A 23,074-nucleotide genomic window follows, 5' to 3' on the forward strand; every position below is an offset into this window, starting at 1 on the left:
TTCTCTGTTTTTCCTTCCTCTGAGAGCTTGAGGATCACAAGTGAATGCTATACTGATTTCTGTCATGTCTTTTGTACCCCCGTGAATCATTCTAGCAATTTATTGAGCTGACACTTCGTTGCAGAGAAGCTCGAGTCACTACCATAAAGCCAAGGCAAAAACTCGAGACCAGTAAGTCCACTGAGTCGTCTCCCCATGAAAACTAAGCTCACAAAGAAGGCATCTGATGCTTCGTCTACCCAGTCACACTCATCATCTAAGTCTGTCTCGTCGTCCATCTCCGAGAAGGCCAGGTCACTCAAAAAGGCTGTTGCAAAGGGTGCTAAGGCTCTGGCCTGCCCCTTGAAGAAGGTCAAGCAGTCGTTTGTGTCTCGGTCTTCTCGATCGAGCCCCACAGACACCGTTGATCTTACGCGATCAAGTACTGATTCACTTGCCACTGACGATAACAAATCAACGGCAGGTGCATTCGAGCCTGATCCCGATCCTTCTGCAGATCTTGGTATGTTTCTTTCCATTGATTTTTGCAAATATCTGATTATACAATGATACAGAGGCTCTCAAGAAGACTTGGCGGTCACCTATCTATAGTTTCTTTTCATCCGAAGTTGTGGTCCAACACTACAATGGCCGCTTGTGTCATTTTTTTCCCGTGTGGTGCGCGTAAGTGTAAGACAGCTTTAGGTGGTGTGCGCCGCTATCAGGATACAAAGGATAAGTCCTCGACGACTAATCTGAAGCACCATGCCATTGGATGCTTTGGCGAGGATGCCGTCAACAACGCCATGAAGGGCAAGGATGCTGGTGCTAATAGTGGCTCTGTCTACGCAGCAACAATTCGTGCCTTTCTCTGCCTCGGAGCGTGGGGCAGAAGTGATCTTCTGGTGATGGAGGACCTTTTAGCCGCTGTCAGGACTCAAAAAACGGAAGCGAAATGAAGTCGAAGCAGAGGAGAATGACAAGGAAAAGTAGTACTATTTTATTTCATTGTTGTTAATACTTAATACACTCTTCTTGGTAATGTACCCGCGGTGTTCAGAGACACCGCGGTGTTTTCCATAAACCCGCGACATTGACGGGTCGGTGTGTACCCGTACCCGTGAAGGGTACGGTGTTGGCGGGTGCGGGTGCGGTGTCAACTTTCCGACCCTCGGTGTTACCCGTGCGGTACCCTAGTCGGGACAAGTTGAAGCGAATCCGTATATGGGGACTTCAAAGTAGAGACTCTACGATCAGGCGATCGAGCACCAGGTGGTTGCAGTCCAGGAGCCTATCGGGGTCATTATCCAGGCCCAAGTCGAGGCTGTTTGTATTTTTAAACCGCGTTATCACACAGCCCTACGCTTCGCCGGTAATTCTATGCAGGCCGGAGCCATTCGGACCGAATTGGAAAAGCTTCCAAGGGGTATTGTTCTTTTACTTTCCAGAAGGATGATTCAAATCACTGTAAAGTCGACGATGTGGTAGTTGATGCATGAGGACATACTTACGATGCATATAGGGTAAAGAAAGGACAGCTGAAAAAACTGTCATCGTGAGCCATATAGAATGGTTTGGGTGATTGCTGAAGACGTACGTGGGATATAAAGATACTTCGGAATGATTCTCTGGGACATGAAGCGACCTGAGGCAGCCTTTCAGAGGCGCGGCTGTAACGCTAAACTATACATAGGAGACAATAAGTTATCGATCGATATCGTGTGAATTCGTCATGTAACAGGAGGAATCCCATTCCAGGTTCTTGACGTCACTAATCTGTATTACTTTTCACTTGCCATGAAAACATAAAAGGTCTATCAAGCTCCGCTCCACGCTTCACCTTTTATTTCCCTGTATTTCCCTATCAGATCCCTCAGTATTATGGCGAAGGCATCGGAGGAAGTCGATACAGTGGCACAGAAACAAGTCCCATCCCTTCCGCTGCTAAAACAGACAGATTCAAGCACATCCCACGCATTCCAAACGCTCGATCACGATGCAGTCACGCCAAAGACACCAGCAGATGAAGGAAAGGAGTTTTTTCTCAGTGCCCGGAGCGCAGATGAGCAACCAATATGCGTCTATGAGTTGAAATTGGATCCCGATGGTGGACCCAACAAAGACCGATCTGTGAGTGCAACTGGTGTCACTAAGCCATCGCAATCAAGTTAAAATCACGTAGTATATCCGGCTTCCGCCAGCATATACTCCATATATATTGCGCGTCTCTCTTGACGCAGGCACACCAGCTTCAAAGAATGGCGTATTCAAGACCAATTTCCCTTTGGATGGCGGCGTATTCGGACGGAACAAGTTTGTCGAGCGCGAGTGAGTCTCACGGACGTATTCAAGACATGCTGACTTTAGACGTTCTGTAGGCTTCCTAGCAACTTCTCGAAACCTATTCAAGTGGATTTGCCTATCTCTCATGCGGGAGCATTCAAGTATTGGGTCGAGTACGATGGTGAAGTTCCTGGAGAACGTGCTAAAGGGAGAGAAGGTTACTTTAATATAGATCCAATCTTGCGCACCAAAGCGCGATCCACAATTCTTTCGCCAGACCTGAAGCCACTGACTCCCGCGCAGGGCGGCGCCATTCTTTCACCGGAGATCGTATACTTACCTCTGGACGGCCTGGCCATACTCACCGTTGTTTCGAAATGGATGGGCCCAATTTCCAATTGGCGAGAACATTTCACTGAGGCAGGTAATCGTGGTTATACCATGTTGCATTGGACACCGCTACAGGAACGGGGCTCAAGCGACAGCCCATACTCCATCAAGGACCAGAAACATTATGATCCCTCAATCTTTATGGGCAGTGTTGATCCAGGTACTATCGATGCTCGGGTTAAGGAGATTTTACGCGTGGCGAAAGAGGAATACGGTCTACTAAATTTGACTGATGTCGTGTTAAATCACACTGCTAGCGACAGCCCCTGGCTTGTCGATCACCCAGAGGCTGGTGAGTAACAGAATCAGGTACTGGAAGTTGCAGAATAACACTTTTCCAGGCCACAGTCCCGCAAATACCCCTAATCTAACTCCTGCTTTCGAACTCGATAACCGCGATCCTGGAATTTTCTTCGTCTGTTGCATCAAAAGGCCTCCCTACACAGGTTCGATCTGAGGCAGACATTGACGTGCTCATGACTAGCCTGGCCGAATCTATCAAGGCCCGTAACATGTGGCAGTACTATGTCCTAGATATTGAGCGGGAGAAAGAAGTGGTGAAAGGTGCAATAAAGAGAGGGAAATTTGTACCTTGGAGCGGCCCCGACGTTGCTGGAAAATCTATTGTTGCACTGGCCGAAAATTGTTAAGACCTCATCCATTGTTGCAGGTCTCAACGAACTGGGTTCGCGCTATGGCGCTCGCTCAGACGGCGAGATGGCAGCAGGACTCCTCAAAGCAGCGTCCGTAAACATTGTGAACGATGACGATACCCTGGTGGAAATTTGGGGTCGCGTGGTTGACGTCATCAATGTACCCCTCTACGAGGAGTGGGAAAAGGACGCGAAGATTGCCCTAGATCATGTAAAGGATCGCCTCAAGTATATCCGGCTGGAGGAGAATGGCCCAAAGCTTGGTGAGATTTCAGCGAGGTAAGCAATCGGAAATATATCTCAATTATACGTGGTAAAATTGGGAGCAGCTGTCCTCTTGTGGAGCCATATTTCACTCGTTTGACGCCGCCTGGTTCGTTTGACCAGGAGAAATATAGTATCGCAAATAACGGTTGGATATGGGACGCGGACCCGCTCAGAATTTTGCCCTCCCACCGTCAAAAGCTTACCTCCGACGCGAGGTCAGTGTATGGAGCGATTGCGTGAAGCTTCGATACGGGTCGGGGCCGGCTGATAATCCATGGCTTTGGGAACATATGACATCCTACGTAAGGATGCTTGCAGCCACGTTCGATGGTTTCCGTATCGATAATTGTCACTCAACACCGGCCCATGTCGGTGTTGCAATGCTCGATGCGGCTCGTACCGTCAATCCAGATCTTTACGTCTGTGCTGAGCTCTTTACGGGAAGCGAGGAGATGGATCTACTATTTGTGCAGAGGTTGGGCATCAATAGTCTTGTTAGGGAAGCAGGTAACGCCTGGGATCCAAAGGAGTTCTCAAGAGTCATGTATAGATTCGGGGCTTGTAAAACCGCTTGGTGAGTTGCACAGGTCATTATGGAGCGTAGTGAGTGTTGATGTACCCATTATAGGATCTATGGATAGCGCAGGCTTGACAAACATAGAAGAACTTGACCCTCCCTTCGGAAAAGGTCCAACGCGTCCGTGCATCGTTAGCCCTTTGAATGGCTCCGTGCCTCATGCACTCATGTACGATCTCACGCATGACAACGAGTCTTATCTCGACAAGCGTTCTGCCGAGCATGCACTGTCCGTTGCTGGTATTGTAACATTTGGTTACTGTGCGGTTGCTTCAGTGAAAGGTTTTGACGATCTGTATCCGAAGCTATTGAATCTTGTCGAAGAAAAGCGGCAATATGAGCTGACCCAACTTGGCGAAAATTCGGGCATTGCAAGGGCAAAGAGATTGCTGAATGGTTTGCATCGGGAAATGGTTCTTGGTGGATTCGAGGAGGGCCAATTACTGGCAAGAGGGTGATGTAAGTACATTATTTGGGCTTTTTTCGTACAGGTGCTAACAGTTATCAAGTACATCCTCGTTCAGCGGATGCATCCGACCACCCAGAAGGGTTATCTACTCATTGCCCATACTGCGTTCTCAAAGGGCTCAAAAGACCGTGGCATAGGTGCGTGCTATTGTACGATTTACATGACTCACCCTGACCGATTAATAGTGAACACTATAGAGTTGTCTCGTACCAGAGCTCGATTCGTATATGGCGCTTCTGTCGAGTTTTCATCATACGAAACGCCATGTGATTCCAACACAATCCGAGGGCTTCCCGGGAAGCTGGTTGAAATTCCCGATGTTGTCGTCCCACAGATACCGCATGATGTTGCGCCGTTCTGCAGGACACAGTTCCGGACTACTTCCGCCCCGGAAGTATTCTCATTTTTGAAGTCGAGGTTCAGAATCTGGACGAGGAGCTGGACACCTTCTGTGCCTCGGATGCAGACAAAGCCTTTGGCAACCTGGACCTTGTTGATTTGAACGTTGTATTATATCGCGCTGACGGTGAAGAAAGGGATGCGACCAGTGGCGTGATTGGTGCCTATGATGTTCCAGGCTTCGCTAAGCTGACTATTGTGGGTTGGAGGGATGGATGCATCCTCTTCGGCACATCATGAAGTCCAATGATCTTGGGCATCCACTTTGCGAAAATTTCAGGCAAGGACTTTGGGCACTCGACTATATCTATTCAAGGCTGCAAAAGTGGGTGGTTATCCATTTATTTGCCTCTGACGTAGTTCATATTTGCTCACCAGGCAAACAATTCAATTCCCGAAACTTGTGCAGGGCCTGCACAGTGGTTCAAAGAGCGGACAGAGCGCATCAAGGCCTCTGTTCCTTCTTATTTGCGTCCAAAGTACTTCGCCATCCTGATATCTACTGCATACAAAGCCGCTCGCCATGCAGCGATCGAACAATGCTCTGAGTTCGTATATACAGGGCATGATTTCACACAGAATCTCGCAATGTGCGCCATTCAGATGCATGGAAGGGTACAGTCCGCATCCCTTGATCCGGCCAAATCTACTCCATCACTGGCAGCAGGACTGCCACATTTCGGCACAGGATGGGCACGTTGTTGGGGCCCGCGACGTCTTCATCTCTTTAAGGGGGTTGTTTTTGACCACGGGCAATTCGAGGGCGCCAGAAAAACATATCCTCGCTTTTGCGTCGACTTTGAAGCACGGATTGATTCCCAATTTATTGGACCTCCCTTAGGAAACCACGGTACGAATCAGCACGCAGTCGTGCGAGATGATTTTCATTATTTGATGCCTTCTCAGGTACAATTCGAGGGATTCACCATGGTGGATGTACAAAATATTCAAGATTATGTGGCCAGCGCAACCTGATGGTCTGTCGATCTTGTCGGAGCCGGTGAAGCGTAGATTCCCTGTAGATGATACCTGGGTCGCATGGGACGATCCGCGCGCGTACACATACACGAGCACTCTTGCGGAGATCATCCAAGAAATACTTCAGCGCCACGCAAGTGGAATCGCATTCCGCGAGTATAACGCTGGCCCCAACCTTGACATGCAGATGAAGGATGAAGGATTCAACATAAACATTCGAGTCGACTGGGAAACAGGGTTTATTTTCGGGGGGAACCAGCATAATTGTGGGACTTGGATGGATAAGATGGGAGAATCTGAGAAGGCAGGCACAAAGGGGGTTCCTGGAACACCGAGAGACGGCGCGCCTGTCGAGATCACCGGTTTGCTGAAGAGTACCGCTACGATGGCTCGATACGCTGTCGAGTTTTGGAAGTTTCCCATTCAAAGGTGTTGAAGCGACAAGTGAGATTTCTTTTACTGGCTCACTATACGATCCACTGACGTGATCCTTCGAAGTCAATGGGCAGAGTACTTTTGTTACCTACAAGGCCTGGGGTGACCTCATACAGCAGTCCTTCGAAAGATGCTACTATGTTCCCCTGAGTAAGACCAATAGTTGTTTTCGTTTTTACACGTCATTCTTATTCTTAAACAGACGCCGGCGATGACTCACGCTATGATGTGGATCCTGCTATCATCAATAGAAGGGGCATCTACAAGGATGTATATGGTTCTGGCCCAGGTCGAGAATGGTCTGATTACCAATTCAGACCAAATTTCCCGATCGCTATGACCGTAGCGCCAGAACTGTTCCATGCTCAGCATGCTCTGCAAGCACTCCGTCTCGCCGACCAGGTTTTACGAAGTTCACTTGGCATGAAAACCTTGGACGCAAGTGACATGCAATATCGGCCTCAATATGACAACTCTAATGACACTACGGACCGGTGTGTTGCAAAGGGACTGAACTATCATAATGTAAGTTTGTGTGATAATTTTGTCATGTTACGTGTTTAAGCGGCGTAACTTGTTCTGAAGGGCCCTGAATGGGGTTGGCCGCTTGGATATTTCCTCCGCGCTTACCTCTACTTCGACACACGATTTGGTGCAGGCAAAGAGGTCAGTACAAACTTTCACGGACAGTCACAATCTCTGCGAGCTAACAGACACTGGCAGGATACAACTCAGACCCTTCACTATCTCCACAAAATTCTGCTCACCCCTAAGCATCATATCCAGACTGACCCTTGGGCTGGCATCCCTGAGCTGACAAATAAGGATGGTCAATATTGTGCCGACTCGTGTAATACCCAAGCCTGGAGCGCCAGCACGTTGTTAGACTTTTTGGAAGAAGTTCATAGAATGGAGTCATGTAAGTGACCACGAGAAGACGTTTGTGACAAATGTAGAAAATATTTGTAGTTGAAAAGAAGTGTCAATCAAACTTTACATCGTCATATCTGAGAAGCGTTAGAGAAGCACACAAATTTACGTTGACTAGTGACCGGGAGGGTGGTCTGTGTATGGTCATGTTTGTTGCGGGGAGATGGGCTTGTAAGTCTTGATTCCAACTTTCGCAATCAGACTCATCAGCTCGCTGAGAGCTCTCCTCTCTTTCTTATGTCTTTCTTTGGGTTCGAAAGAAGCAATTTAGAACAAGAAAAGAAGAAAATTTTTGGAAGGAGGCCTCCAAGAAACCGAGGACCTTGCGGTCTATACCTGGGGTGAAGAGAGCTATGACGGGCTAGGAGATGCACTCCTTGAGGGCGGTGATGAACTGAATGACGAGACCTTTGGTGGGTCAGGTGCTGTCGGTGAGATGCAATCGTCATTGGCAAGGGCAAAAGAGTGACAATAATGTCTGCAACCAGGCAAAGATTTCGATTTTACGAGTCAAACTTTCCCTGCGCCCGTTGGAGCTACACGTGGTAGGTTCACTCCTACTGCAGAGCCTTTCAGAGAGCGGACACCTGTGGTTGAACGAACAGAACCTGCGTCGAAGTCCCGTGATCGAGGCATGTGGTTAGATACCTTCAATCAGTTTCGGTTCTTAACATTTTCCGTCACAGGGCTTTCTCCAGCTCCCAAATCCCTTGAGTCAATATGGGACGACAAGTCACCGTTCTCCATGCTTTCTCGTGCTACAGGTCATCAGCGTGTGCCCTCCAATTTGATGAAGTCTCCGTTCCCGCCCTCGAGGTCACCAGCGCTCAATGCATACGCGGACCATCGGCCTCTCAGTCAACAACAGCCCGTCTCTCACGGCATCAACCAGACGGGTGTTCGCACTCTGCAGGAGATCGAGGCTGAAATGCGGGCTGCTCAGCAGAAGCGCAAGCAGCAAGAAGAGATGCTTCTGCAAGTTCAGCTGCAACAAGAGTTGCAAAGAGAGGAAGAACTTCGCAGACAAGAAGAGTCACGCAGACAAGAAGAGTTCCGCGTACAAGAACTCGAACGGCAAGACCTTCAGAGGCTTCAACAGGAACATTTGCTTGCAGACCGCATGCGAGCTCGTTTGGAGCAAGAACAGCAACTTCGTTTGCAACAGCAAGCCCGAATGTCCACTCCGCGAGTGGTTCCTCATCTTGCACCTTCCCCTCGCTTCAATCAGCAGCATCAACACCAACAGCAAATACTCCTCCTCCAACAAGAGCAGGAGCGTCAACAGCAGGAGCGATTGAAGGAGCTTCAAGACCGCCTCCGTATGGAAGAACTCGAGCGGCAGCTTCGCGCGCAGCAAATATCACAGTTGCAGCAGCAGCAGCCGAATTTGCTCGCGCGCAGGCAGTCTCCTTACGCTGACACACAACGTCGCACGCATTCTCCTGTTGTCGATTCTCAGTACGCACTGTTCAATCAGCAAAGCCCTCAGTATATGCCCCAGAGCATCCAACTGCAACAGAGACTTTTGTCAGAGATGGCACAAGTTGAGTTCATGCGAGATATGCAGGGCATCAGTCAGGCTGAGCAAGAAGCGTTGCGGGTTGAGGCCATGCGTAAGATCATGGAAACCGAGCGGATGGAAGAGAGGCGCCGTCGCAAGGCTGCCAAGATCGCACACATGGTGATGCCCGCAATCCGTCTACTTTCCTCATGCTCATGACAATTTGCAGTCTCGCTACAATGATCTGATGACACAATCTGATAAGGATTTCATTACTCGTATTCAGGTCTCGCAGCTCGTTACGCAGGATCCCTATGCCGAAGACTTCTACGCTCAGGTTTATGGTGCCATTCTTCGTTCACGATTGGGACTCCAGTCGCAAGATGAGCGTGTGATCAAATTTGGCTCCAGTGGCGGCGTCGGTCTCGGATTGGCGCAAAAGGGCAGTGGCAGAAGGCAGAGTGCGATGCAAAAGATGGAAGCACAGGTCGAACGGATCGTCAACAACGCACGACTCAGGGAGAAGGAAAGGGATTGCACTGTACGTCTTGCACGAGGTCTTTCTCTTTTTCTGATATTCAGCGCTTCGAAAGCTTTGCACAGCCTCCAGGGCGCTCTTGGTAAAACATCTGGTCGTAGCTACAAGGCCGCACCGCGACAGCTTCTGCAGGTCGATGCCTCTTCAGCAACTCCCACTATGTCTGGTACTCATCCTCACATATCCAAAGAGGATGGAAACGGTGCCGCGCAAGAGGCTGCGAAACTCGGTCGCGAGGCGCTTGGACAAGCTGCTGGAGTGCGTGTTAATGCCTTCATTCTAATGTGACCTATTTACGTTTTGTATCTAGAGTGACGGCGTGGTGCGAAAGGACCCACTGACCCAACGGCAAACACTTGTTGTGTTGGAAGGGCTTTATGATCTGGTCCTGAATATCGAGCAACTGAGGCGAGATCAGCCTCTAGAAGAGGACGAGGAGGACGAGGAAGCTTTTGTCTCATGGTATTTTGTCAATCTTTTTTTTTTGCGGAACGGCACCAACAATTTTCTAGGTCAGCGACATACAATGATCTTGTCGAGCAAATATGGATGAATTTGAAGGTCATGTTGCCTCTTGAAACGAGGTGGGTTACAGCATGCTTGGGAACTGTTTCGTTTATGTTGACATATATTCTCAGTGACCCCCATCCATTTGTCTCCCTACTTACCCCAGTCAAAGGGAAAAAAATTCTGCCGCGGCTCAGCCGCCACATTACGCCACCTAGGATGCTCACGCTTCTTACGCTTTTAGTCGCTTGCTTCTCTCAGCTTGACGTCGTCAAGCTCGCCCCTCTTCTCGACTCACTAGAGGAAACTCCCGAACGTCAGGATGTGGAGCGACAGACGCAAGCCTTTTTGGGAAGTGTTCTACAGAGTATTTTGCCTGTGATTGCGAAGGCTGAGCTGAGGGTCATCACTGGGCTGCTTGGATTACTCTTGGATCGCACCAACATTGTTGTCTCTGCTCAGACTCGGGTATGGGCGTCTTGTCTCATCATGCGCAGAGTTACTTATCCATCGTACTCAGCCTGGAATCGCCATGTTAACGTTGTTCTTGAGTCGAGTCGAGATAATCAAACAGGGCATGAGTAGTGCGCATGAATCCTTAGAAATACCGACTCCTGCGGAAGCTCAGCAATGGTATGCAATTTTCTAAATTTAAAATGATCTACTCTAACGTTCGCAGGCAAACCATGTTTGATCATCTATTCCAACTTTTGATGCCCCATTTCGTGCTCTTGTTTCCCTCGACTCGTCTTGTTGCCCAACCTCTCCCCGTAGCGACTCCCCTTCCTCCTACGGACATCCTTGACCAGCCTGTTTGGCAATTCCTCGCGGCGCTTGCACTGCACGCCTCTTCTGACCAACAATCTATTCTCGTCACCAGCCTCCGCGAAAAAGTACTGGATATTGTGACAAGTGTCAGCAAGGGCTGGGTACCAGATGAAGAGGCGCGACAGACGAAGCTGGCTAACGTCAATCTCTTCCTCCACGCGCTTGGGCTGGATAGTTCGCAGATATCGGTGTGATTCTGGTTGTGGTTCGGACATCATCATGTATCACTATCATTGCTCGCGTCGTTAGAAGGACAAAATTACTCATGGCTTGTCACTCATGCAAGTAAAATGGGCTGCTCGTTTACTTAATTACCTTAGATTGAATCAATTCTTGTCTTTGCCACTATTACTGTATGTTGAAATGTCAATTTGAGACTACGGAGCCATCGTTATTGTAAGAAAGATTTTCCGACCGACAGACAACGACAAAAACTTGTGCGAGGCACCGCCCTGAATGCCTACTACCAGATGCTCGACACTCAAGTGAATTCTTGGAGACACATCAGCTCACGAGCGTCGTAGGCCAAAGAGATGGTAGCACTGCAACCAGTAAGCTCCGTCCGACGCTTGGTGCCTCGTTCCAACAGGCCTGATGCCGAAGAAAGCTTTCCCATGAAATCTAGAACAGGCAAGGAAGATAAAGAAGGGAGTTTCTGCTCTGGTAAGTCAAGCAGGCCGGGGTAAAGTGGCACTGAGGCATTCGTCAATGGCATCAAGGGAAGCATGAACAACGCTTTCTTGCGGAGGTACTCTTCCGCTGGCTGGTCTTTGACATGCGAGCCAATCTCGAGGTGATTTATCGACAGTGATGTGAAGTTGGCGTAGTTTGGATAGAGCATGACATAGCCACGAAGATAGACGAGCTCGATGAAATATTTCTTCCATGACTTGACCCACTTGTTGGAGCGGATGTTGGGAACGACGTTCTCGTATATTTTCATGGAGTGCTCGGAAAGGCGGATGGAGAGGTAGTCGTGGAACTCGCGCCAGTGTTCTGGGAAGTAGACCGCACCCCAGCTGCAGGGTATCTGGGACAGGTATGGGGTGCTAGGATTCGGGATGCCATCAGTGGTGAAAAGCGCCCTAGCGTCGAAAGATCTCCGGCCTTCTGGTCTGAGCTCGACCATTTTTTGCTGGTAAAGACTGATACCAAACACGGACGGCGAGATGTTTTCGGGTCCACCATACCTCCAAGAAATTTGTTGGTCATGGAAAGTTCACTGAAATTCGTGGACAACTTACCGGTATCGCAAGATAGTCATCTTGATCCACGCAAAGAACAAGGGAGACACCTCGATGTCATCCTCGAGAAGCAAGCCGTAAGAATCATTGGAATTTGGGTACCATGACTCGACGACAGCAGGGAGGAGACCGCCATGTATGACCCTGTGGTGGACAAAGACATCCCCATGAGGCCATTCGAAATCTTGTACGACTCTCAAGGTTTCGAGGTCGGCAGTTTGTTCCAGATTGATACGCAGTCCGATTCTTTCTCCAAAGTACCGAGCACGGGTTCAAGGACGTCAGCAACCGTTGCAAAGAGTGAGGTCTATGATCAGTTATGACGCTAATGGTGATTTCGGGTACGTTCCAATCTGCTCTTGGTTAGATAATAACGCTGAGAATGACACTCGTTACTAACTGCGAAGTTCAAGAAGGGTGAGCGAACCGATCCAATCGGAGTGAGGTATGTCAGCTCGAGGCAATCTAATTAACGTGGTTTTACGGTAGGGCTCGTGTGAAAGAACCATTGTGAATGTGACGGACAAAAAAATCTTGAACATCCAAAGCGAGGACAACATCAGGCAAGGCGTCCAGAGAATCTAGCCAACCATGGAAGGTCGGAGCGGTGTGAGAAAGCGTCGAGCACTGCAGAGTACAGTCCTCAGAAGAACAATGCATAGTATCGCTCGATGACGCCTGGTACAGTAAGACCGATACGATATGACCAACGGACTGGAGTCTGCAGATAACAGGCATGAAAGCATAGAGATCTTCTAATTGAGGAACAACCAGAACGAAATGACCCGAAGTTGATTTTCGCGTGCGATCGTCATTGTCCGCTGATATAATCCCTGTCGAGTTGTGCTCTATCTGAGTCATTTCGAGGGATGGAAGGCGAGAACTTTGTTCGCAACAATTGAGGTTGCTGATGTCAGATGGAAGAACCAATCCTCCTATCATCTCGAGATGAGTCTTCGCAACGTGCACGCCAAAAGCAAGCCAAGGATCAGAATCGGCGAGATGCGAAAAAGTGCGAGGGAATAGGTGAGTCGGTGCCACGAAAGGAGGGATAAGATATTCGGCAGGCTCCAGATCGCTAGTCGCAAGTATACGAGTGGAATTGGCAGAAAATCGGAGGAAGCCATTAGGCCCGACCGGTAGGGAAATGGACAGTGGACTGAGTAAATAAGCTTGCTGTCCACTGCTGAGGCCTTGCAAGCCATGGTTGTCGAGAACAAGCACCCATTCTGTTCTAACTCGAAACACAGCACTTGTAAGTGTAGTGTTGTAGATCGAAGAGCTTGTGTAAGGTAGCAGTGAGAGATTAGGGTGGTCAACGGTGTCACTGTATGACAGGATCTTCTTGAGTACCCGTCGCGCATCTGAAAGGATTATTTGTGGGCAGATCAAAATGACTTCTCGAATGGTGTCGGAAGGAACGAGAAACGGGGCCAACAAAACTTCGAGACCTTCAAAAGAGTGTGAAAGAATTGGCAGTATAGCTGTCAGAGAATGGTTTTCGATGGGCGGTGTAGACAAATTCATTGGCGTGCGCAGAATGTCGTTGACTTTGTCTGACACATCTGATTTAAAATGCTTCGGCATCCAGAACCACAAAGTCGCAGCGAACAGGCCAAAGAAGAACAAAGGCTTCGTCCGTGGCAGTGGTGCCTTGCAAGAAGGTTGCTGTTTATGAGGTCTTTTGTATCGAGCCATCGTACCTTTGTAGAGGATCAGTTCAAGCTACAGAGCATGTACTACTAATCATGTTCATTGTTAGTATAATAGTACTACAGTTATTATGTACCTATGTTTGTCACGCTCCAAGTTTAGTTAATCATCATTTGGAGCTGACCAACAACTACTCTTCTTCTTCGACACTCATCATATCATGGCCTCGACATCGGACGCGGCGCTCAAGGAAGAAATTGTCCGACTAACAGGTGATCTTGCTTTTTCATTGGGATATTATTTCTAACAAGCCATGCAGGTGCAATCAATCAACATAAATCGACTCAGCAATCCGTCGGATCCTTCTCAGCCCCAAGGAGCAATGCATATTCTAATCCAAAGTATAAACCGCCAGCATCTTATAGACCCTCCGAATATCAGAAACCGGCATCGAAGTTCATCCGCCCGTCCACAAGACCACCTCATCCACCTCAGGCCTCGTCTACCCATGATGTTGTTATCGATGGCGTGACTTTCGAATCGTCAACCAGATCTCTCGTGCGTAAAGATTGTGAGTTTGTTTCCTTATCAGTATTTTGCTACGGGGTAGTTTCATTTTTTGTAACCGCGTGCTGTTTGATTACAGTGCCAAAGCCTCCATCTGCTCCACCCAAGGCTCCACTTCGGTCAATTCCCCAGCAAGTAGATTTCTCCAGAACAACAAAAGGACATTTGATCCCGGCTGGCCGTGCGTACAAGCCCAAGGCTCCATCGCGGATTCGTCAGCGCCGCCCAAGAAACCGGAACATGACTCTAGATAACACTCGAGGTTCCCAACAGTCCGTCCATCGATCAAGTCTCTGCTACAGATTCAATCTGATGATATATACTAGACGCAGAAATAAGCGCATGAAATACCTGGACAAACCCTGTTCCCGCTTCACAACTACAGGTGCGTGGTCAGCCTTTTTTTCACAGTACCTTTGCTAAATTTATATTCGCCTGACGCTCGTGCTGCAACAGGTACCTGTAGCCGTGGTCTTACTTGCATGTACCAGCATGACCCTAACAAGATCGCCATCTGCTGGAACTTTTTGCATGGCAACTGCTCCAGCTCGGCTGAAACCTGTAACCTCTCACATGACCCGACCCCTGAACGGACGCCTCTCTGTGTGCATTTTGCCAACAACGGACGATGCACTCGAGAAAATTGTCACTTCCCGCACGTCCGTGTGGGACAGCAACGCGGCGTGTGTCGTGACTTCGCAGTACTTGGTTACTGCGCCAAGGGCCTCGACTGCGAGATGCAACATGTCAGAGAGTGCCCAGACTTTGCTGAGAAAGGAAGCTGCTCGACAAAGGGATGCAAGCTTCCGCACGTCATTCGTGCCAACCGCAACCGCAAGCCTCCAGCGCCAACAGCCTCATTGACTTCGGATATTGCTGCTATTACTTCTTCCACTGTCATGCCTGGTTCTGATACTAGTTCTGACAATGTTTTGAGTTCACAGCATGTCGCGGTCGAGGATGCCCGGCTCGGGGATGAGTATATTTCTCTTACGTTCAATGAAAGTGAGGAAGAAAGCGATGATGATGACGAAGAGGATAACGGTGACGAGGAAGAGGGCTTAAGCCCCACCGACGAAGTAGATGGTTCAGACGACGGTTTACTGCCCTAATTTCATTATTATCTCCTTTGGATGTATATATCACTTCAGCACATGTATACAATTTCTTGATTCTCAATAGCAATCCGTGCAGACTCGGTTTTCTTTGCAAGATTGATGAATCGTCCATAATCAACAATCCTCGGAAATAATCTAAGGTAAAGCGTTCACACGTGTTGATGGAAATATACAGCGTGCATCATGAGGCTCATAGTCATTGGGTCGAGATATATGGAACAAAGCGAAGAAAAGCATGGCAAAAGAACCCATGACATTTTATCTATGCCTCAGTCAACTCCCGCAGACGACGAACGGTGCTAGACAGATAGTCAGACTTGATGCCCAATAATGCGGATGGGGATGACTCACCTCCGTACAGTAGCAGCCGCAGTCGTCGATACTGTCCATGCACCGCCAGCGATCGTCTTTTTGCAAGAGCTGCAATGCCAAATACCAACGGCGGTACGCTTCACGGAGTCCTGTGACGAAATGAGAATGGCTGCGCACATACGCACATTGGATCTTTCACTAACCTTGCCGCAGAAAGTGCAGGTGTACCGGGCGTGTTGCGTGATTTCCATCTGAACAACATCACAGGTAAACAAATAGCATGATCCTAGAGCAAACAACGTACCTTTTTCACCTGCTTACGCAGGGAAGCACCATAACGCTACAATGAAGATATCTGAGACAACTGTCCTCCTGCAACAAGATAGAATATGATACGCACAGTGCCGTATTTTCCGGTGACACCAACTTTGCGTGTGCGTTTGGTCTGTGATGCGGGTCATGGTTAGCATAAAAATATGCTTCGGGTTGATAGCACCCACCATATTGAGGAGGTCTTGACGAGGGGGAGTACTAGATGGACTACCAATATCTTGAGTACAGGCAGTGATGGGACGTGGGAAAGAATTAAATAAACTGTATAGGCAATAAGCCACACGGCTCGATCGGACTTAATGGAGTCCATATCGATCAGTCATTTGCCAACGCAAAATGAAATATTTTGCGTTTAATTCGATGGACACTGGCGCTGGCGATATGATCATTACTGATTTGAATGAATTCGATGTTTCTCTCTTGACCTGTGCGTTTCACCGACTTTTGACAAGCAGAGGAAAGCAGCCGCTCATGAGCAAAATTCTTAGCGGGGAGTCGGGGATCCAAGCGAGGGACTTCTCGAGTCTCTATTGCCTCAAGGACCACTGTGCCAAGCTTAAATCGAATGGTAATGACCAGCCTAACATCTGTACTTATTCTAAGTCCACGCTTCAAATGTACCCGACGGTAGACCGAAGCCAGTGAAATTGGAAAGATAATGTATGCAAGGTAAGTATTACCCACTTCATGAGTGACACTGCTTATTTTACTACTTATGCAAACGACTGTACTTACAGTACAATTGATACCTGTCATTTCGAACGAGAGACATGGAATGCATCCCTCCGAGTCATGAACTCCTCGCTCCTTCTTGCTGGAGGTTCTCTGAAACACACCGTGGTCCTGAACAGGATCTAAGGGGAGGCCCCCCTGTGGAGGTGGGCTTTCAGGCAAGTTCCTACCTACAACGAAACCCACCCTGAAAGGCCTTCGGCACCTTTTCCAACTGGTGCCAAGGGTGGGGCAGTCTCTGACTTGATGCTTCAAGGCTTGTGTTTAATCCGATACTTTTAAGCCTCAACACTACAGGTACAGGTGCCACGTCTATCTTCCAATGCAAACCATGAGTATTAAACATATATACTAGTGACTCAATCTTTGTACTAAAAATCAAAGCCTTCGACTTAGGATTCGACGAAAAAGAATTCTGACGGCCAGATTGTGACGACGATATCCCAAAGGTGGCGCCGCATTTCACAAGTCGGCAGTGGGCATTCAACGTTCAACCCTCACACTCACGTCTCAATAAGCGATCTAATTTTCGACCTCAGAAAGAAAGCGCTTATAGGTGACCGTGGCGGAGCGTGCAAGTTATCTCCTGACGCGGAGAAGCAGTAGAATGCATTTACTTTGAGGGCCATTTTGGAAGTCCTGACGACCGAACATTATAGTAGGGAGCGGCAGCCGGGGGCCTCTAATCTGTATACATTTTTAGGTTTCCTCGGATGGATTTTCGAGCTCGCTTTCGGTGAGTGGCTACTGTACGTTCGTGTTCTCAGGTTGGTTGACTAGATATTAGCGAGTTTAATTTGAACAAAAAATGTAAATTGTCCTCTCCAAGTATGTATTAATGGTTTGGTACAATACTCGGTACTTGTCTAATAAATATAGCCTTTTGGAAACCACGTCTGGTGCCTCCGTAATGCCTCATATTACATGTATGTGTCTCAGCAATAGCGTTCATCAAGTGGACGTAGTGAGACTTCTGTTGAGTGATTAGTTTGTTTGTCTTTGGACGACACTTGCAGAGTCTGGGGTGCATACTTAAAGTCAGAGTATACGGTATGCGTTGCAACAACGAACCTGACTGTCTACGCTCTCGTTCTCGACGGTTCGTCTGGTTTCTACCGCAACGTTGAGCTGCAATTATCGTCATGAGATGTAAAAACAGCATGATCTTGATCGGAACGTACTGGATGCTGAAGCTTGCGACCAGAAGTAGAACCCAGGTGAAATCTTTGGTTTGCCTGCATGCCATCACGGATGAAGCCTCGAGCATTCAAGCAGCCAAGAACGGTGTTGCAATACAGCGGAGACAGAGAAAACTGCGGCCAGGTGTAAACCAAATTGTCTGGCATAGCTGTATTCTACTCGCTGTCAATATTCCATTCTCCTTGGAAAAATATTGTCTCACCATGATTGAAACTGCTAATGCAAACGCACCAGTCCAAAGGCCGCAGTTGACAGACAAGATGATGAGCCGTGCCAATATTGCATCCGTCCTAGTAATGGAAATATGAGAACCTTCCAGGACGCAGAAAAGACAGCCAACTTCTTGTTGAAGCCTGCTTTCCCTCGTGCAAGCAGCGTGCACATAATAATTGCAATGATCGTGTCTGTGCCAGCTGCTAATGCATTCGCAGCGGTAGAGTATTTCTATAAACATTTGCATGAACATTAGTTTGCAGACAAAAATCAAACCATTAGTCTCACAGTGAGATCATAAAGATTTTGGACAGTGTTGTTTGCCAGTCCCTTGGCGGCATAAACTTTATTTGAAAGCCCAATCAGCATGTATATGTATAGCGAATTAAATATACATACGGCAGCATAGCACTGTAAGACAGATAGCATGATGACATTAGATCAAGTTGCTCCATCGTGTTTGCTACTTCAACTCGCCTAGTTGGGAAAGGGCCGCTGGGATCAAAAAAGCAGGAAAAGCCCAATGTCCACCGCTCACTATAAGCCCAAGCCATGTGAATCAAGAGTGGAACTAATGCAAGATTACTTACGGTGCCAGATTCTGTACGTGAAGAATAGCTGGGCAATTGTAGATACCATGCTCTGCGAAATTTCTTTACTGAACAAGAGATAACAGGTAACCAGATTTGTACATACCGAAAAAACAAGTGCGATGAGCAGAGGCCTATTACAATGTTAGCACATACCTCACCGATGAAAAATCTTGCATACGGATGAGTCCCTGAAAGAAAAACATAATTCCCATAATTCGAGACTAAATACTGCCATACTGCGCGACTTGTCAACCGATGTACAATTTGATTGCAATGAGTGCTCACTTCCGATGGAGCCCAAGATCTGGTGTGCAGTGTCGAAAAGCCAGATGACGATGACCTGCACGATTCCATGTAAGCCAGTGTTAACGAAGGTCTATTGTGCCCCTTACAATAACTTTAAGTGCCATCCTGTCCTTTGGATAACTGGACGAATCGTTTTATGATATCAATGAGATGATGTTAGCAATAAGTCTTTTAAAACGTGGACACACTTGATGAAATATACAAAGCTGGAGTAAAACATGCGCCACTGTGAGTTTTCGTATGCATGAGCATGAAAGAAACCTACATCTGCAAACAATTTGCACCGTAAAACATAAAGGCAAGCCATATGCTCCCGAGCAGTGGTCCAAAACTAGTGTCCAGATTAGTGGCGATTGGAACACAAGGTGCTGGGGAGTCAGACATGATGGAGTCTTTGCTGGAAGTATTCTACCTGGCTGGTAAATTTATATCACAGTAAGTTGTCCTATACTATAGGCCCGAAAACATCTTTCCGCAGTTACCGGTGTGTTAAAGAGCACTGCCTATGTAGGTGCAGTGATCATATCAGGTGTAGACTCGTGAACTTGATCATGTCAATCAATGCATGTACGGAATTTAGAAATCTTGACATTACTATTGATAAATCTTTGACAGGCCGGAGGGAAGAGCACAGCCCAACTACGATTAAGTGGCGCAAATATAGAAAAGGAATGTGATTTTGCTGATCGGCGGTCGCCACTGTGATGGAGATCAGGCGAGCTCCTTTACAACCGCTGGTTCGAGTGTACGGACGCCTACAGTGCGGCGTTTGGCAGGGTGTAGTCGCATCTGTAGCACGCTGCTGTACGCACCATAATTAGGCATTCAGTCAGGCTTGGCGTTCAAAGCACGTACAACCCAGGGCCCCGGCAGTACCACCGCCTCTATCGTGAGTGGAGTGCTCGACTCGCTGAGTGCGGGCCCGGGTATCCTGTTGTATAGTACTGGTCTCGTTGAGGTATGTTATATTTCTTAGTCTCGTGACCAGAGCCCGAGCACTAGCTTTTCGCTCACGAGTTCATTTTCAACAAAGAAACGATCAGCGGGTCTAACGAACGCGTTTCATGCATGCTTTTTGGACGTGGGATCATGGCGCTCTTGGTGCATTTAACTGCATTAGGCCTGGGCATAATGGACATTGGACATTACATCATAATTATGCTGTATCGTTGATAACGGTTGTAGTTATTACACCGGATCCTATTGTCTAGTGATGAGGCAAGGTTTATTTTCAGAGTGGACTTCGCCAATTTTGATGAAGCATCAGCGCATCAGCATCGGAAAACAAAGTTTGATTGAGTATCTTATGGAGCTCTGTCATGCTGTGTTACATTTCTCAAGTCGTGTACTTTGCAGCGGTGCGTTAGCGTTCAATTATCCTTTCAGAGCTGGTCCGTTCCACCAAGGTCATGATTTCTATGCTCCCAACTTCTGTCGCCCTACTCGCCGTTTGCGCTTTCTTACTAGTACTATGGCCTTTTCGAGCTAGACTGAAGGGCTCGTTTAATCAAAGTCCTTTACCCCCTGGGCCACCGCGCAGGTTCTTAGTTGGCAACTTGCTCGACATCCCTCGCTTCCGTGCATGGCACAAATTTCTCCAGTGGAAGGATCAATATGGTCTGTTCTTTTCAGCTGGGTAAGATCGGAAAGACTAACCTTGTACAGGGGACGTGGTGTATGCTGAGGCACTAGGCAATTCCATCCTTATCCTGAACACGATTGAATCTGTGACGGATTTGTTGGTCAAGGAGCCTACTGTGTATTCAGATCGCCCAACCTTCACGATGGTTGGCGAGCTGATGGGTTTGGATAAGGTATGACAAAAAGACTGCACTCAGCGAATTCGTGCTGAGGTTTCACTGCGACAGAGTATGCCAATGCTACAATATGGGACGACATGGAGAGCACACAGAAAATTATCCCGTATGGCATTGAGCCCAGATGCAGTGAAGAAATACCACAGGGTCCAGGAAGACATCATTGCCATGTATGTTGACAGTTTACTTGAGCATCCCATGGACTTCGCATCACAGCTGCGTCTGTAAGATTTTGCATTGCATATGGTACTTTCTCACTGACGAAACGGGGATTTGAGAACCGCGGGCCGAATAATCATGACTGTTTCATACGGATTGCCGGTACAAACGCCAGATGATCTTGTCAGTCGCTTTTGCGCACTAATAACCTAATAGCAACTCAGCTGTTTGTAGTACATCACTGATGCGGAAGAGACTATGGAGATGATAGGAAAGGCAACAGTCCCTGGGGCTTTTTTGGTTGATCTTATTCCTCTATGTGAGCGAAAAACCAATTCCGGGAGAACAACAACGATAGACTTACTGCCTCGCGCTAGTGAAATACCTTCCATCTTGGATCCCATTCAATAATATTCACTCAACAGGGTCATTTGGGCGTCAACGAATTGAACAACTGATTTCGCGACCGTTTGAGCATGTGCTTCAGGAAAGGGCCAAAGGTTCCGCCCAACCGTCTTTTGTATCCGACTGTCTCGAGAAAAACCGGTCAAACGACAATGCAGAATCCAAGGTTTCACTAGATCTTATTCGCTGGGCAGGTGGTGCATTATATGGCGGTATGTGTGCTCCTGTGGATCTACTTCTCGGATTTCGCTCATTGTTCATTCAGCTGGAGGAGAGAGCGTAGGTCTGCATAGTATCGATACATCACCCGGCTTACCGTTCCTGCATAGACGTATGCGACTATCCTGACGTTTATCCTGGCTATGACGCTGTACCCTGAGGTTCAAATCAAAATCAGGCGTGAATTATCAGACATTGTTGGGCTTCATCAGCTGCCATCCCTTCAAGATCGTGACCGTCTACCATATGTCAGTGCTACTGTGAAAGAGGCGATGCGATGGAGTCCAGCCCTCCCTCTCGGTATCGCGCGCATGGACGGCACAAGAACATCATTATCGAGGTGAGGAAACATTTGTACATCCGGAATTCACCGGAAGGTATTTTTGTTAAATTTTGCTGCAGGATATTATATTCCAAAGGGTGCAATTGTGTTACCAAATGTCTGGTAAGCATCTGAAACAATGGAATTGAAGAAATACTTTGTTCCTCACTACCGCTGGTCACAGGGCCATATCGAAAGACGACAAAAGTGGCATTCCTAGTGAAATATTTGCGCCTGAACGATTCTTGCAGAATTGCGTAAAGGAAACAGCAACTGATCCCTACCTGTACGCGTTTGGTTTCGGAAGACGGTATGGTTAAAGTTCGCCAAGCTGTCTGTCTGCTGAGTGTTGTTAGGGAATGCCCTGGCAAATCTTTGGGCGACAACAACCTTTTTCTTTTAGTTTCGTACATATCTGCTACGGTCGAAATCTCGAGTCCAAAAGTTGCGTTGGGTCATGGCATTCCGCCAAAGCCAAATTTCTCAGCCGGCTTGGTTAGGTGTGGCCTGAGATTCCTCCGATTGCCTTCGTTGATGCTAATGGTGATTGTACAGCTTCCCTGAACCATTCTCTGCTACATTTTCTCCAGTGTCCAACCAGGCGGTTATGTTGATCAAGGAGAAAGTGGTTCCACTTCAATCAGCAGATTATATTACTCAGTGACATACCATAACAACATTCCCCGACTCTACGAAGTAGGGAGGATTTTGTAGCATCTGAAAAATCAGGCACCTGTATCTTGATTTCACACAATGTGAACTTTAGGGTATGGATGATAAGTCATCCCATTGTTATTAATCTATGTTAAGTGGTTGTGTGGAGTTATGACCTAAAATTTGAAAATTTCGCTACTAGATGTACCCGAGTCACTGCGGAAACGAGAAAATAAACGGATCCGCATAGAGTACGAATACAGCCTGTAAATACATACAAAACATAGAATGCAAATCGAGGCAAAGTACACCAATGCAGATACAGAAAGGTTCAGTTTTGACATGCAAAACCGACTGTGAAACGATGAGATTTCCAGACGCGGGTTTGTTGCCTGCGTGGTAAGCAGACCTCGGTTTTAATATTGACAAGGACTCGCCTTCGGTCGGCTTTTGTACGAATACACTGTGTTCACGGTCATGAGATGAGAGCGAT

General features: G+C 47.7%; 7 protein-coding genes across 7 annotated transcripts; 4 read left to right on the plus strand and 3 right to left on the minus strand.

The window, feature by feature from the left end:
* Positions 1 to 1,734: 1,734 nt before the first annotated feature.
* On the plus strand, positions 1,735 to 7,464 carry DFJ58DRAFT_794867 (glycoside hydrolase family 13 protein). The gene is made up of 21 exons (XM_041390480.1): positions 1,735 to 2,109; positions 2,162 to 2,307; positions 2,358 to 2,944; positions 2,994 to 3,067; positions 3,099 to 3,297; positions 3,323 to 3,584; positions 3,635 to 3,644; positions 3,746 to 4,146; positions 4,214 to 4,569; positions 4,651 to 4,755; positions 4,804 to 4,987; positions 5,014 to 5,177; positions 5,207 to 5,342; positions 5,396 to 5,420; positions 5,450 to 5,752; positions 5,886 to 5,887; positions 5,924 to 6,369; positions 6,494 to 6,580; positions 6,633 to 6,955; positions 7,016 to 7,096; positions 7,154 to 7,464. Exons 1-21 carry the CDS (start codon positions 1,861 to 1,863, stop codon positions 7,355 to 7,357), a joined length of 4,344 nt encoding a protein of 1,447 aa, XP_041242433.1. The 5' UTR covers positions 1,735 to 1,860; the 3' UTR covers positions 7,358 to 7,464.
* A 54-nt stretch (positions 7,465 to 7,518) lies between these two features.
* Positions 7,519 to 11,184, plus strand: DFJ58DRAFT_794871 (topoisomerase II-associated protein PAT1). Its single transcript, XM_041390481.1, has 10 exons — positions 7,519 to 7,611; positions 7,646 to 7,791; positions 7,849 to 7,992; positions 8,047 to 9,041; positions 9,091 to 9,657; positions 9,710 to 9,861; positions 9,912 to 9,983; positions 10,038 to 10,374; positions 10,427 to 10,539; positions 10,586 to 11,184. Exons 1-10 carry the CDS (start codon positions 7,598 to 7,600, stop codon positions 10,926 to 10,928), a joined length of 2,883 nt encoding a protein of 960 aa, XP_041242434.1. The 5' UTR covers positions 7,519 to 7,597; the 3' UTR covers positions 10,929 to 11,184.
* DFJ58DRAFT_794875 (uncharacterized protein) lies at positions 11,185 to 13,703 on the minus strand. Its single transcript, XM_041390482.1, has 5 exons — positions 12,534 to 13,703; positions 12,379 to 12,511; positions 12,247 to 12,331; positions 11,979 to 12,224; positions 11,185 to 11,924 (listed from the first exon to the last, which is right to left on the minus strand). The coding sequence occupies exons 1-5, from the start codon at positions 13,674 to 13,676 to the stop codon at positions 11,216 to 11,218; spliced, it is 2,316 nt and encodes a 771-aa protein (XP_041242435.1). The 5' UTR covers positions 13,677 to 13,703; the 3' UTR covers positions 11,185 to 11,215.
* A 148-nt stretch (positions 13,704 to 13,851) lies between these two features.
* On the plus strand, positions 13,852 to 15,310 carry DFJ58DRAFT_729506 (uncharacterized protein; the record flags this gene model as incomplete). Its single annotated transcript, XM_041385756.1, has 5 exons — positions 13,852 to 13,903; positions 13,951 to 14,202; positions 14,278 to 14,470; positions 14,525 to 14,583; positions 14,655 to 15,310. The coding sequence occupies 5 exons, from the start codon at positions 13,852 to 13,854 to the stop codon at positions 15,308 to 15,310; spliced, it is 1,212 nt and encodes a 403-aa protein (XP_041242436.1).
* A 120-nt stretch (positions 15,311 to 15,430) lies between these two features.
* On the minus strand, positions 15,431 to 16,205 carry DFJ58DRAFT_451353 (ribosomal protein L37ae). The gene is made up of 6 exons (XM_041380468.1): positions 16,129 to 16,205; positions 16,029 to 16,073; positions 15,933 to 15,968; positions 15,832 to 15,879; positions 15,668 to 15,777; positions 15,431 to 15,615 (listed from the first exon to the last, which is right to left on the minus strand). The coding sequence occupies exons 1-6, from the start codon at positions 16,129 to 16,131 to the stop codon at positions 15,579 to 15,581; spliced, it is 279 nt and encodes a 92-aa protein (XP_041242437.1). The 5' UTR covers positions 16,132 to 16,205; the 3' UTR covers positions 15,431 to 15,578.
* Positions 16,206 to 17,435: 1,230 nt separating this feature from the next.
* Positions 17,436 to 19,580, minus strand: DFJ58DRAFT_451399 (uncharacterized protein). The gene is made up of 15 exons (XM_041380469.1): positions 19,271 to 19,580; positions 19,194 to 19,211; positions 19,092 to 19,125; positions 18,985 to 19,039; positions 18,878 to 18,935; positions 18,803 to 18,830; positions 18,697 to 18,748; positions 18,584 to 18,643; positions 18,506 to 18,517; positions 18,395 to 18,450; positions 18,234 to 18,337; positions 18,096 to 18,183; positions 17,875 to 18,048; positions 17,765 to 17,821; positions 17,436 to 17,712 (listed from the first exon to the last, which is right to left on the minus strand). Exons 1-15 carry the CDS (start codon positions 19,387 to 19,389, stop codon positions 17,629 to 17,631), a joined length of 999 nt encoding a protein of 332 aa, XP_041242438.1. The 5' UTR covers positions 19,390 to 19,580; the 3' UTR covers positions 17,436 to 17,628.
* A 672-nt stretch (positions 19,581 to 20,252) lies between these two features.
* DFJ58DRAFT_794891 (cytochrome P450) lies at positions 20,253 to 22,693 on the plus strand. The gene is made up of 12 exons (XM_041390483.1): positions 20,253 to 20,622; positions 20,671 to 20,819; positions 20,874 to 21,046; positions 21,101 to 21,164; positions 21,216 to 21,300; positions 21,359 to 21,612; positions 21,716 to 21,905; positions 21,931 to 21,945; positions 22,008 to 22,050; positions 22,112 to 22,237; positions 22,284 to 22,427; positions 22,483 to 22,693. Exons 1-12 carry the CDS (start codon positions 20,415 to 20,417, stop codon positions 22,589 to 22,591), a joined length of 1,560 nt encoding a protein of 519 aa, XP_041242439.1. The 5' UTR covers positions 20,253 to 20,414; the 3' UTR covers positions 22,592 to 22,693.
* Positions 22,694 to 23,074: the final 381 nt, after the last annotated feature.

This window comes from Suillus subalutaceus, assembly GCF_016647625.1.
Source record: "Suillus subalutaceus strain FC151 chromosome Unknown DFJ58scaffold_74, whole genome shotgun sequence".
In the NCBI taxonomy this organism is placed as follows: domain Eukaryota; kingdom Fungi; phylum Basidiomycota; class Agaricomycetes; order Boletales; family Suillaceae; genus Suillus; species Suillus subalutaceus.